This window comes from Microcaecilia unicolor, chromosome 6, assembly GCF_901765095.1.
Source record: "Microcaecilia unicolor chromosome 6, aMicUni1.1, whole genome shotgun sequence".
Lineage (NCBI taxonomy): Eukaryota > Metazoa > Chordata > Amphibia > Gymnophiona > Siphonopidae > Microcaecilia > Microcaecilia unicolor.
In genome coordinates this window covers 78805874-78819805 of record NC_044036.1, presented here as the reverse complement: position 1 = coordinate 78819805, position 13932 = coordinate 78805874, and the positions used below count along the sequence as shown (strand labels likewise).

Below are 13932 nucleotides of genomic sequence, written 5' to 3'. Positions count from 1 at the left end.
TTCTCTCAGGTTTCTGCTGACAGGTCAAAACTTTAATGTGCAATTTGAACACCTCATTCTGTCCTTTTGACGATTGTTCTCTTACTTTCCTTTTTTGTTTGAATAGCTTTAAGGTGCAGGTATGATCTACAACATTTTGACCTTTATTGACTATATAAAAATAAATAGTAAAATGGATTGATACAGCAACTATGCTAATTAAAATGATCTATAATATTTAACAAGAGGGTAATTTTATAAGAAAGCACCTAGGCAGGGATGGTACATAGGTATGTTTTACAATTGTTTTATCAAGGTAATATAGATATCTGTGCCCTCCCTTCATAAATTAAGGCTACCCAAAAGCTTCTGTATACATTACATGTTCTCAGGCAGGAAGGATTTAAGCATGTAGGTGCCAGTAGGAATTGACATATTTGCTTGTATTTCATAATATACATACATAAGTACAGATCTTACCTCTTCCTGCCCATTCTTTGCCCTTTATGTATACAGCATTAAAGTAGATGCTATATACTCTGAGCACTTTTATTTCTACATATATACCCCATACAAATCTGTAAATGCCTTCCCGGTCTTCATGCTGCCTTGCACCTAAATCCTCTTAATTTTAAATGGATCGTTTTTGACTGGACTTCTCAATTATCCATCAAATTATCCATCTTTCTTCCCATGAAATGTAAAAATAAATAAGTACCAGCTCACTCCAGAAATTGTCTGGATAAATGCTGTGGAATATTAATCTCAGTGTTTCTAGAGACCCTATTCTCATATAAACTCTGAATATGTGTCCTTTTTTTAATTTTAATTTTCAGGTGTTCAAAGCTATGAACATTCCTCAGATTAGAGATCCATCTCTGCCATCCTATGAAATGATGCCAAAAGCCTTTCACACAAAGATTGCACTCATCGGCGCTGGGCCTGCAAGCATTAGTTGTGCTTCTTTCTTAGCTCGATTAGGCTACTCAGATATCACCATATTTGAAAAACAGAAATATGTCGGTGGCTTAAGGTAAGTGTTCAAGATTCTCTACCCTTTTCTTACCCATTTTTTAAAATTGAATATTTGAATTCAATCCAATCTAAACATTATGGTGGCAAGTCTCTAAAGTGGCACTTAAAAATTAAGGTCAACACCAAAGAAAAAAGAACTTCCAATTTGTGATTACATCACTTGCCCAACACCAACAAAACAATTGCCAAATTGTCAAAAAATCTTGTTTGTTTGTTTGTTTTTTAAATAGGAAAAAAGGACCTCAGAACCTGCTATATGATCACGCTATGTAGCAGGTTCTGAGGTCTTTTTCCTATTTAAAAAAAAACAAGATTTTTTGATAATTTGACAATTGTTTTGTTGTTGTTGGCAAGTGGTGCAATTACAGATCAGAAGTTCTTTTTTTCTTTGGTGTTGACACTGCTATACATGGAAGAACTTTATTTATAAGCCATTGGATTGTTAGTATACTTAAATTAAGGTGCCAAAAAGGAGTGCACTTGTGCCAATTCTGTAATGGTGATAGGGTGTAGCTAGCCCATGATAGAAATATTACTGAAAATCCAATTTGGTGTGCTGAAAGTTAGGCATGATCTCTTAATGGCTGGTGTAAGTTAGTGTGCCTATGTACGCCTTGAAATGGATACAAATAACAGCATTCTATAAGTTGTGTGCATTGCTAGACAGAACGCCCATGACATGCTCATGCTCCGCCCATGGGTGTAGCCCACTTGTGATTACCTGCTAAGTGGCAATGTGCCAAGTTTATAGATTGGCACCTAGCTCTTATGCACACAGGGATGATGAATTCTATATACGGTGCTGATAAAAGCGCTATTCTATAAGCTACACTTAAAGTTAGTCATGGTTTATAGAAGAGTGCATATACCCGGGAATTGTGCCCACCTTTAGGTATGGTCATTTCCACCAACTGAAATGTTGGTACAAATGTACACGCCCACATTGGGTGTGTATCTACCTCATTTATTTGTTTATTGGGGTTTATTAACTGCCTTTATGAAGACATTCACCCAAGGTAGTGTACAATATTCTACAACAATGAATGTAAATGCTAGGAACACCTTTGTTCCACCCATGTTCCTCCCATTGCCACACATCTTTTTCTTTTTTACTCATATTTAAAATGTGGGTGTGTATCCCATGCCTAAATTTATGTGCGTAAATTTCAATTAAATTTAATTAGTGCCAATAATTGCTTGTTAACAGGCTGATTATTGGCACTAATTAGCTCATTCAATTAAATTGCTTTTGCAAGTTGGCCACATGCCAAAATTTGTGCGCACAATTTTTGATGACCTTTATAGAATTAGAGGGTTTAGCTACCAATTTATGGATTCAATCATTTCTACAACTTGCCCTTAAAAATGTTGACTATGCAAAGTGTAAATCTGTTTTCTGGTAATCCAATTTCCCTATAAAACCCTTATTGCACATGACCTTTCAAAACAAGTGCAGACAAAAGTCTACTACCTTCACTTGTGTTGTAATGTTAATGAAGGTAGTGAGTCCAGACAGGCTGAATAAAGTACAAATAAAATAATTTGTCCTTCACTCGTTGCCTTCTGTTTACTTTTCCTGCCTACTTCTTATACATTGAGTTAACCAATATAGTTCAAAATATTCTAACTATTTGCATTTCTTTCATGAAGACATAAAAGAATTCTTAGGCACCATGCTTGTGTGTTGAATGCACCGATTCTGGATCTGGCAGCTGCCAGTACCACTGTTTTGATAGCAGCTCCATTATGCCTCGAGGATTCGTTTGTGATTGACTTAAAAGGAATAACATTTCGAGCCCAGTTTTGATCCTTGCTGGCTGGTTTCCCAAATCAGAACTACAAACAACTGCTAAGCCACAGAAGGCCAGCAAAAGATAGCATGTTTTATTTGTGGTTGAAAACACCATTCTCTAATGTAGTGAAAATTAAGAGGCAAGCACAAAGTGTAGCCACTAGGTACTACATCATACACAATGGACTTCATTTTCTGAAGGGAGTTCACAGTCCATATGGTAAGCAATTGTCCAAGTTGCTTGCATGGTCATTATTCCTTGATGAGGGCATGATTTCTAAGTAAACATTCATAGCACTGCAAAATAATAGACTGGAACTCAGCCTATTACTTGAACAGTTGTTTGGAAATTGGAGTCTAGTACCTCCTAGGGACCTTTCTACCAACTGCGTTAAGCAATTAATGCATGGTTTACTGCGCGGTAACTGCTAGCGCATAACCATGTTAAGGAGCTTTGCAGTATTTTTTAAAATCATTTATTTATAATATTTCATTTTACAAGGGTCACTTGCAAACAGTAATACAGAGATGATTGCACATTAATACAATATAAGAAGAAAACAATCCCAACTAGATATATGGATTATATACAATCTTTCTCTTTCTTAGACCACAAAGTGAAGAAAAAAAGGGAGAGTGAAATAAGACAAGGAGATCAATTAAACAGTAAACAGAAAACATGATATTAACCTGATTATCCCCAGATATTACTCATCTAATACATTATTCCACATTGATCATCTGGTTGGCTTCCTCAAGACCAAATACGGCGTATAGTCAATTCAATTCATTGAGAACATACTTATTGTCCAGGTTTTAGTTAGAAATAATACATCTGATTACATTCTCTCTCTTTTAAAAACCAGAAATTATTTAACGATACATATACTCAAGTCTCTAATTCAAATCGCACTGATTAAAGCAATCCCAGTTTTCACAGGCTTCACTCCTTTCAAAGTAATAATTAAGGAAATATTTCTAAGGAAAACTTTAGGAGTCATACCTGGAACTCTGGGAAAAACAATAATCTCGACATTAATCATCCACAAAAACATCCATTATCATTCAAACATCCTTATCATTCAAAGTTTCTGGTCCATTATCATTTTCAAGATCATAACCACTTCTTGCTTGTACAGAACTTCATCTGTCATATCAATTTTTTCACTCTCAGAGGGTTCAGTCAAATTGTCCATGCAACTCTCCAATAAGATCATATCTGAAACAAAGTTATTTACTACCGCCGTTAGGCCCCGAAGTGCCTTCCAGATGGTATTCAATGAAACCTCCACGGAAGTCAAAAACTCCAAGATGATTTCTCTTGAGGTTTTTAGGAGTGGTTCCGCCAATTCGGGTTCTGCTGTAAACGTCCTCCGTTTCAGCATATGCCTCTAACTCACTCCTCCACTCCTTTGGACATGGTGGTTGAATAATTTGGGAGCAATGGAGTTGTTTTTCCAGGTCCAAGAACGTTTACGCTCCTTCGCTGGCGCTGATCAAAGGACTCGCCAACCCTTTCATCTGTGGGCAGTTCGATGCGCAGCGGTCCTGCACTTGCTGCTCAGGGGACAAAACGCTGGCCATCAGTGGCTGACCGCCGGTTGTTCCCTTCCTCTCAGTTAAGGAAAATGCAATTGCAGAGAGGAAATTTACATAAAGAAGACAGAACCTCAGAGGGCAGCTGGGCCGTTGGGCATACAAACTCCAGGTCACCATCTCACCACTCTCCCAATTTGGGACACTCTTTGTCTGGTTTCTCCTCAGAGGCCTGTCTGATATGAGTAGCCCTTCAGCATAGCCCTCTGAGTCATTGAAACACGGAAGCCCCTCCACCACTACAAGGTGGTGTCCCTTCGGAGGGGATGCAGTATTTTTTTTTTTAGTTACCTCATGGTAAACCATATGTTAACTGTTTTTTGTGTTACAGGGTTATCATGAGTGGAGAATGGGCTCAGAAGATATTTTGTACTTGTGCTGCAAATACCATGCTGCAGTTGTTATTTTTGCAGTTAACATGGGACCACACAACCTCCTAAATAGGAAATGCTTCTGTGCTAACTTCAAAGTACCATGCAGTAGCTGCAAAGTTTTAACATGGCACCATATTCTATAACTGTGTGTGTAAGTTTTGGAACACCCATGAAATGCCCATTTCCTCAGCCATAACCACGCCCCTTTTTGCCTGCACACATTAGAAGTTAGGCGTACTGCATTACAGAATACGGTTAGTGAGTTGTGCGTGCACATTCTAATTATTGCAAATTAATGCTCATTATTGCTTGTTAAGTGCTGTTATCAATAGTAGTTAGCTTGTTAAGCCAATCGCACATTGTTATAGAATACACCTAGATTTCAGGACATATCTCTAGACGCGCTGTATAGAATCCGGGGGAATGTGATTATATTTTCTTTTATCAGTGATGGAACAGTATAAAGAAAATCAGAAGTCAAGTATTTATATGTTTCACTTACATGAGTCATAAAGAGATGACCCATGGGAAAGAATAAGAAGAAACAAGTAATAACTCATGTTTCCTCAGACCTGAATCACTTTCATGCATCATGGGTCACAGTTTTAAATATGTGTATCGCACAGTTAGTGTGCCTTATGTTACCTGCCTCCCCATTAAAGTTGATTATGGTAATCCTTCAAGTTGAATGTTCCTGACTTAGTTCTTTTTGTCATGTACAAGCACATCTCTCTGTCTATAGCACAAAATATATGGGACTCAAAATATGATATCCATTTCAGTACTTGTACAGTTTTTGAATGTACTATGACTGTATATTAATATGACTCAATTTATTCTAAAAGAACTGTGCTGCAAGAGGACAGCTAAAGAAAAAACAGTGACAGATATGTATTGTAACATCAAATATTGGCCCTAAAAAATAGACATTTAAAGACACCTGGAAAAAGTTACTTTGAGACACAAAAAAAAGGTAATCAATGAAAATACTAAGGGGACAGTATTCACCTCTGGAAGGCCCAAGACCTAAATATAGTTATGCTTGTTGAAGGCACAAGTAGGGACAGAGTACAGCTGAAGCGGGAAAGAATACTTACAGGCAAAAAAAAAAAAAGATAAAAATACCCCACAGACCTCTGCCCCGCCCCCCAAAAAATCTCATTGGTTTATTTTCAGAATTTTTGCAAATGTTCTCAATTTTTGGATATGTTTTCCAATCCTTTGCATGCATTCTGTTTCATGTCTGAAAATATTGTATGGATGTTAATTTATAGGTGAATATGCATTAAATCTCAAATTGTACATGCATTTATTTTGATGGTGCACTGATGAATTGAATGAGCACTATTGAGTGCTCAACTGGTGAAAAGCGGCCAAGCGCAGGTGAAGTTTAAGTGTGCCTGCTCTGCTTATTCCTGCTTGTTTGCCTCTGCTGCAACTCCAGTCCGGGGTTCCAGTCCTGTTCTGCCTAGTCTCCGGTGTGGGGTGGTTTGGCCTGCCACTGTCGCTCCTCGGCAGTGGCCCAAGGGCTCACAAACCTAGTTCCTGTTTTGAAAATGTGACACTATGAGAGAGAGTCTGAAAACCAATTGTACCATATGGTCTACAAGGCAGCTTCCAAAGTGGAGAAAAAATCATTGTATTTCTACTACTACTACTAATTGTTATTATATATAATATCATCTTGAAAGCCTAAGGAGTACATTTGAGCCTGTGTTAACTGTTCTAAATGTTACACCAGAAGCACTCACACTGCCTTTTGAGTTTCATCAGTACCTGTTTATAAGACAGCCATATAAAAATAATGATAAGCAGATAGGGTAGGAAAATGATGACTGAGTTAGCCTTAGGAAAACCCAGAGTAAGGGGGGTAGTTATTAAGATGCTTTACTTATGTTATATGCCTGTTGATGTGCATTAAATGACAATAACATGCATTATGTTACCAAAATGCACCTCTATAGGTTAACCATGGAATATGCAATAATGAGATGCAAAGAATACAAATTTATTCAAAACACTTCATTATTATTTTAATTGTAAAAAATAACAGCTTATGGTGAACATCGCAAGCTGTGTTGTTTTGATAAAAATTATGCCAGCTCTAAGTTGGTGCTATTTTTCCTGCAAGGGAGCATTGGGCTACTAACCCATGGCCTGGTGCTCTGGGCTACATCATAGAGAGGCTGGCTTATCTTTGCTTGCAGTAAAAAATGAACAGTTGATAAAGAGAGATTAAATACTACTCTTTGAAAATTATTTATAGTGAAAATATCATGGCATTAAGATGAAGAAGAACATATAGATGTCATTATTCAAAGTGATTTAAATAGCCAGAAACAGTTCCTGGCCATTTAAATCACTTGTCTAGGGCTAACTGGGCATCTTCAATAATAAGATGCCAGTTAGTGCCACTGAAAATGCACATATAGGCCTAGATTCTATATATGGCACATGAAAATTCTGTGTGGAAAGGAATATGCCTAGACGTATTCTGTAAAGTATGCCTAATTTTTATAGAACAGGCTTAAATTTCCACGTGGTATAGAGAATAACGCCAAGTGCCTCTCCATGCAACCAAATGTAGTCCTGGTCATTTATGCCATGCTTTACTTGGCATAAATCCTGATGCCTAAATTAGGCACAGAGCAGGTATATTCTATAACAATGCACATAGATTTTAGAAATGTCCATGCCCTGCCCATGGCCACACCCCCTTTGCAACTATGCAACTTAGAATCTAGGTGCACCACATTACAGAATACGCTTAGCGAGTTGTGCACTTAAACCTTAATTAATGCCAATTAGTGCTGATGTGGCCTAGTGGTTAGGGTGGTGGACTTTGGTCCTGAGGAACTGAGTTCGATTCCCACTTCAAGCACAGGCAGCTCCTTATGACTCTGGGCAAGTCACTTAACCCTCCATTGCCACATTGAGCCTGCCATGGGTGGGAATGCATGGGGTACAAATGTAATAAAAAAAAACAATTGCTTGTTAATATCTAATTAACAGCACTGATTAGCTAGATAATCAATTTACATGCATTGTTATAGAATATGCTTTGATTTCCACTTGGAAATTAAGGTGCCTTATATATTGAATCCCAGGCTTAGTGCCTACACTGAGCACTCCGGGGGCGGAGTCGACACTTCGCCAGTTAAGTGCCACTATTCAGCACTTAACCAGCTAGGATAACCACATAAATAGGCCTGCATAAAACACAATCTTATCTTTATACAGGGCCAGATGCACTAAACTTAACGAGCCAGCAATGTGGTTTTTAAACCAGTTTTAGGCAGTCTAGCGAGGAAGTAGTAAAACAAGACATGCACAAAAGGGTTCTCTGAGCCATTTTCCTGTCACGGTAGCAGCTAACGAAAATGGAATGCAAATGATCTAAAAGTTATTATAATGAGCTAATTAGTATTATAATGTGCATGCAAGGCAGATGCACAGCCTTTTCCGACCCCATGCACCGTGGAAAACCTAATGGGAGGGAGGTCTGCACCTCTCGTTGGGGCTGCTGTGAGTGGGACCCATGCAGAGGAGGACGCCCATCGCAAAAATCGGAAGAAAAAAACCGTTCAAGTGCTCATCATGGGTGTCCTTTCAAGTACTTAACACTTGGACGTCCTTCACTCAAATAAAAAGGACATCCCTGACCAGCACTTAGACTTTTTTTTCTTCAGATTTTGTGATGGGCGTCCTTCTCTTGGACGTGTTTTTCTTACAACTAAAATGCCCAAAATGACCAGCGCCGAAGAGAATCGGGGATCGGGATGTGCAAGGACGTCCAAATCAAAACTATTTGGACATCCCTTTCGATTATGCCCCTCCAGATCACAGCGCGTTTAGGGTCCCGCCCTCTCCCTCTGCTGCACAAAATACCTGGCTTGTCTGCGTGTATGAATTCATCTTTGGCATGCGCAGAACAGCCAGCATAACTCTTTCTGTGGAGTTAGTGCATCTGGCTCACAGTTCATTGTAGCTGGTTATGTGCTGAATATCACACTTAAGGGCCCTTTTACTAACGTTTAGCATGCACTAAATGTTAAGAAGCCCATAGGTATAAAATGGACTTTTTAGCATTTAGACCATGTTAAGTTTAGTAAAAGGGCCCCTTAACCAGCTATATTTTAGCCACCTTCATATGCCTGGATATTCAATGTTGGGCCCTGGACACGATATGGCATCATATATGGGAATAAAGCTGGTGGTGGACAGCAAAACTCTGACCGCCCCACTGGAGATCGAGCCCATAGTTACTGGGGATAAACATTCATTAGTGCTCATTCAATTAATCTTTCCTCTGTGAATATGCAGATTATTATTGTGCAATGTGTAAATTCGGCAATTATGTTATAAACTCCTATATTTCTTCCAGCACATCTGAAATCCCTCAGTTCCGATTGCCTTATGATGCTGTGAATTTTGAAGTTGAACTTATGAAGGACCTGGGAGTGAAGGTAATTAAAACACGGGCTACCTTCCTATACTTCAAATAAGAAAGAGCATGGGCGTACCAAAGATTAACTGCAAAATGTCATGTACATTAGTAAAGAACAATTAAAACCTATGTTAGGCAGAAGGATGCTTCCTTTTGCTCAAGGCATTCGTCTGTCTGCTGTCTGAATGCCACTACTCTGGAAAAGGGCAATCAATACTTCTCATCTGGCATGCCTGCATGTGATTAATTGTCTGTAAGAAACAAATTTTTAAATTGCTTTAGGGGGTTCACTGTGCTTAATGGAACAATTTGATTTGTCCAATCAGGTTTATATTCATGCAAGTTAGGCTCTACTTAAACACTCATATTTAACATTCTGTTTTCTTTCTCATTTTTCTCATAATGTCTATGTTGCTGTTTTGCTTGTTGTATGTCTCCTTTGTAGTTGTGTATTGGCTACTCGATAATCTATCAAAAACATAATAGGAACATTAGCATCTTAATCAAATTACCCTGGAAAACTTTTTTACATTATGTCTTAAAAATTTTCATCATATCCATTACAAAAAAAATGTGTTTTACTTTTATATGCATGGCTTTTGTACTGTTTATCTGCTGACAAAATCCCTGAGTTTAAATATAGCTCTAATCTTATCAGATACAGCCATGCATAAGGAGCACAAGGTGCAATTTACCACATTAGTATACTTAAAGAATCATTGAAAGACGGGCTAGAAGGAACCTCAAGAGATCAGCTAGTCAAACTGCATGCCTCAGGAAAGGATCCAGGGTGCCCAAACTATCACAGACAGATGTTTATCAAAAATGTTCTAAAAACCCTCCAATGACAGAGATTCCAGCATCTCCCTAAGTAACTTTCATGTTTTCCTTCCTACATTAAGTTAACTTATCTTACAAAACTAACTCTTTTTTGATGTCACTGATATCTAGATATTCAGAAAGAGAATCACAGAAAATGGAATATTTCTTTCTTCAGCTATACATGGATGTAAATGATTCTAATTACGCAAAAAGAGAGCAGATCCAAATCCAATGAATAACATGATGCCTTTATTTAAAATACCCGATGTGGTCCATGTTTCGCTCATGCATGGGCTGCACCAGGGGTTACAATACACTAGGGAGGAGTGCCTGGGCTGCATGCTCCCAATCTAAATGTGTTAGTGTTAAGCCTAGCTGCTTAAAGTACAACTAAGCACAGGCTGTTTCCTTTACAGTTGCAGCAGTATACAAACTAGTTTTTTGCTCCACCACTGCTCAAACAGTTCCAGCTTGCACCAGAAATAGGCGTAGGATATCTCCTTCAGAAGTGCAGCAGTACACATACAAGTCTCTGCTTTAACAGTATTTAGAGAGCAGGGTACTGCTGCAGCTGTGAAGGAAACAGTCTGAGCTTAGTTGTACTCCAGAGCACTAAAACATTTAGGGCTCTTTTTACTAAGTGTGTGCGCTAAAGATTAGTGTGCACTAACAATAGAGACACCCATTATATTCCTATGGGTGTCTCTAGCATTAGCGCACGCGCTAAACAGTTTGTGCGCCTACAGTGCGGCTTAGTAAACATGACCCTTAGATTGGGAGTGTGCATCCCAGGCACTCCTTCCTGGTGTGTTGTAACCCCTAATGCAGGCCATGCATGGGTAAAATGTGGACCACGTCAGGTATTTTCAAATAAAGGCGTCATTTTATATATTGGATTTGGATCTGCTCTCTTTTTGTGTCTGTTCTGTAGTGGATCTGTGTGGCCTCTTTGTGAACTCCGATGATTCTAATTATGTCAATTAGAAGAGAATACTTACTTTACTGATAGCTGTAGGCCACTGCAAATAAATGAGCTGAACAACTACCAATTTCTTATATTAATTGACTGACATTTGTGGAGGTAATATTCAGTCGATGGTGGTCATTGTTTTTTAAAATGCTGACTTCTGCACCAAAATTATGTCTTGGTATTCAATGTCAGGCCATGTTTGGGTACTACTGGTATTAAATATCCCGGTATCTGCAGACAGACAGCACTTAACTGGAAAAGTGCCGATACCCTGCAATACTAAAGGTTTATTTACTAACATTCTTCCACTACTCATGATGTATTGTAAGCCACTTTGAGCCTGCAAAGAGGTGGGATAAGGTGGGATACAAATGCAACAAATAAATAAATAAATATATTCAGTCATTAACCAGATGACTTAAACTGGTCAAAGACAGGACTGCTTTTTATGTAGTCATATTTTCCTCTTTAACTTATATGGTTAGAGTGGACTTGAATAATTTAACAGCATTTTTGGAGGACACTACTATTGAAGTTGTAGGACATTCAACTTTACTGGTGATATTTGTGTTTGAGCACGATCTAAACTCTAATCTTCGTTTGTATTTTAAAAGATCTCAAGAAGTGTTTTTGGACAAAAAATGTGGATTTTTCCAGACATAACTAAATCCACACAGGAAAGGTGGTCCATTATTTAGGAGTTAAATATGCATTTTTTGCTCCTAATCAGTTTAATCTTTTGTTGAATTAAAATAAAGAAGCTACCTGTGCTTTCTTCTTAAGGCCCTGTTTATTAAGCCACACTGTAGGCATGCTAGTATTTTCAGCACACACTAAAAATTAGTGCACGCTAATGCTAGAGACACCCATAGGAATATGTGGGTGTCTTTAGCATTAGTGTGCGCTAAAAACACTAGTTCACCTTAGCAAACAGGGCCCTTTGTTTGCAGGTAAGAAATATGACTAGGGACATAATCATATTAATAATCTTTTTCTTATTTGTCTTTATTTCCTTTTTTAGTGTTCTGTATTTCAGGTTTTTGCATCCCACCTTATTGTGGTCCAATTAAGATGAGTTGGGTATTCTTTATTATAATTAACCCCCCAATATATTTTTATTTCTTTTTGTGATATTCCTATAATTCATATGCTCTGTGTTTCTGTAATAAATTTATTCTTGTGATAATTTGTTTTAAATTTATAAATAAAAAACAAAACTTATATTGGAGAAAGGAGAAAAGATAGGAATGGAATTGCGAGACTGAAAGATAATGAGAATGGTTATGTGGAAAGTGAGGAGGATAAAGCGAATGTGCTAAACAATTACTTCTCTTCGGTGTTCACGGAGGAAAATCCTGGTGAAAAAACGCGGTTGGCTGCTAAAGGAATATTTGAGAATGGAGTGGATACTGCGCCGTTTACGAAAGAAAGTTTATAAATAGCTGGAGAATCTGAAAGTGGACAAAGCTATGGGGCCGGATGGGATACATCCCAGGATACTGAGGGAGGTCCTGGTGGGACCTCTTAAAGATTTATTTAATAGATCTTTAGAGACGGGAGAAGTTCCGCGAGATTGGAGATGAGCGGATGTGGTCACTCTTCACAAAAGTGGAGACGGAAGAAGTGGGAAACTACAGACCAGTAAGTCTCACTTTGGTGGTAGGAAAAGTAATGGAGTCGCTGCCGAAAGAAAGGATAGTTAACTTTCTAGAAGATGGGTTACTTGGATTTTAGCAAAGCCTTTGATACGGTCCCCCACAGAAGATTCGTGAATAAGCTGAAAGGGCTGAACTTAGGACCGAAAGTGGTGAACTGGATAGAAAACTGGTTGACCGACAGGTGGCAGAGGGTGGTAGTAAATGGAATCCGCTCGGAGGAAAGGATGGTGAGCAGTGGGGGTTCCTCAGGGGTCGGTGCTGGGGCCCATTTTGTTAATATATTTGTGAGAGATATTGCTGAAGGGTTGGAAGGAAAGGTTTGCCTTTTTGCGGATGACACGAAGATTGCCAATAGAGTGGATACCCTGGAGGAAGTAGAAATGATGAGAAGGGATCTCCGAAAGTTAGAAAAATGGTTGAAGGTCTGGCAGTTAAAATTTAATGTATATGACAAAATAGGAAACCTATAATATGTAAATCTACTGCCTATGAACTTACTGTGTCATGTGCCCTGTAGTAGTGTACAATATAATATAATAGTGCTCAGAAATAGGTGCATGAGATAAGCTATAGGGCAGCTTGTAACATCACCACCAGTACCACCATCATCGCACTCCCTTCCTACCTAACAGATGGAGCTAAGAGATAAAAATACAAACTGTAAAACGTGGTCAATATTGAGTAGTCATAATATAGGTGATGTATCTAAGACCCTAATAATATTTAGCTCCTCTGCAACAGTTGTGTTCATTTAAGGTGCTAGGTGCGTCTGGGGGTGAGTCAGCCGCTCATCTATTCTTAATCCTCATTTCTTTTTTTCTTTTTCTTTGCTGGTGCTGTGATTCAGTGCTTATGTTCGTGATTAGCCCTTAGTCTATGCTTTCACGCTCTCAACATGCATAGCATGTTTCTCTCTCTGGCGTCCTCAGGAGAATTAAATTTAATGTCAAAAAATGCAGAGTGATGCATTTGAGGTGTAGAAATCCAAAAGAGAGATACCAAATAGGAGGGGAGAGATTAGTAAGCTCGACTCAGGAGAGAGACCTTGGGGTGTTGGTGTCAAAGGATATGAAGGTGAAGAAACAATGTGACAAGGCGACGGCCTTGGCTAGAAGGATGCTAGGCTGCTTAGAGAGGGATATAATCAGCAGAAGAAAGGAGATGTTGATGCCCCTCTACATGTCGTTGGTGAGGCCCCACTTGGAGTATTGTGTTCAGTTTTGGAGGCCGTATCTGGCTAAAGATGTAAAAAGACTGGG

The 13932-nt window shown here is 38.6% G+C and overlaps 1 protein-coding gene across 3 annotated transcripts in view; it reads left to right on the top strand.

Moving 5' to 3' along the window:
- Positions 1-13932, top strand: part of DPYD (dihydropyrimidine dehydrogenase) — a 1476885-nt gene that overhangs the window by 472567 nt on the left and 990386 nt on the right. For all 3 annotated transcript variants that reach the window (XM_030205306.1, XM_030205305.1, XM_030205304.1), the window contains 2 exons: positions 816-1012; positions 9161-9242. In XM_030205306.1, coding sequence (XP_030061166.1) covers positions 816-1012; positions 9161-9242 — 279 coding nt within the window. The remainder of the gene's footprint in view (positions 1-815; positions 1013-9160; positions 9243-13932) is intronic.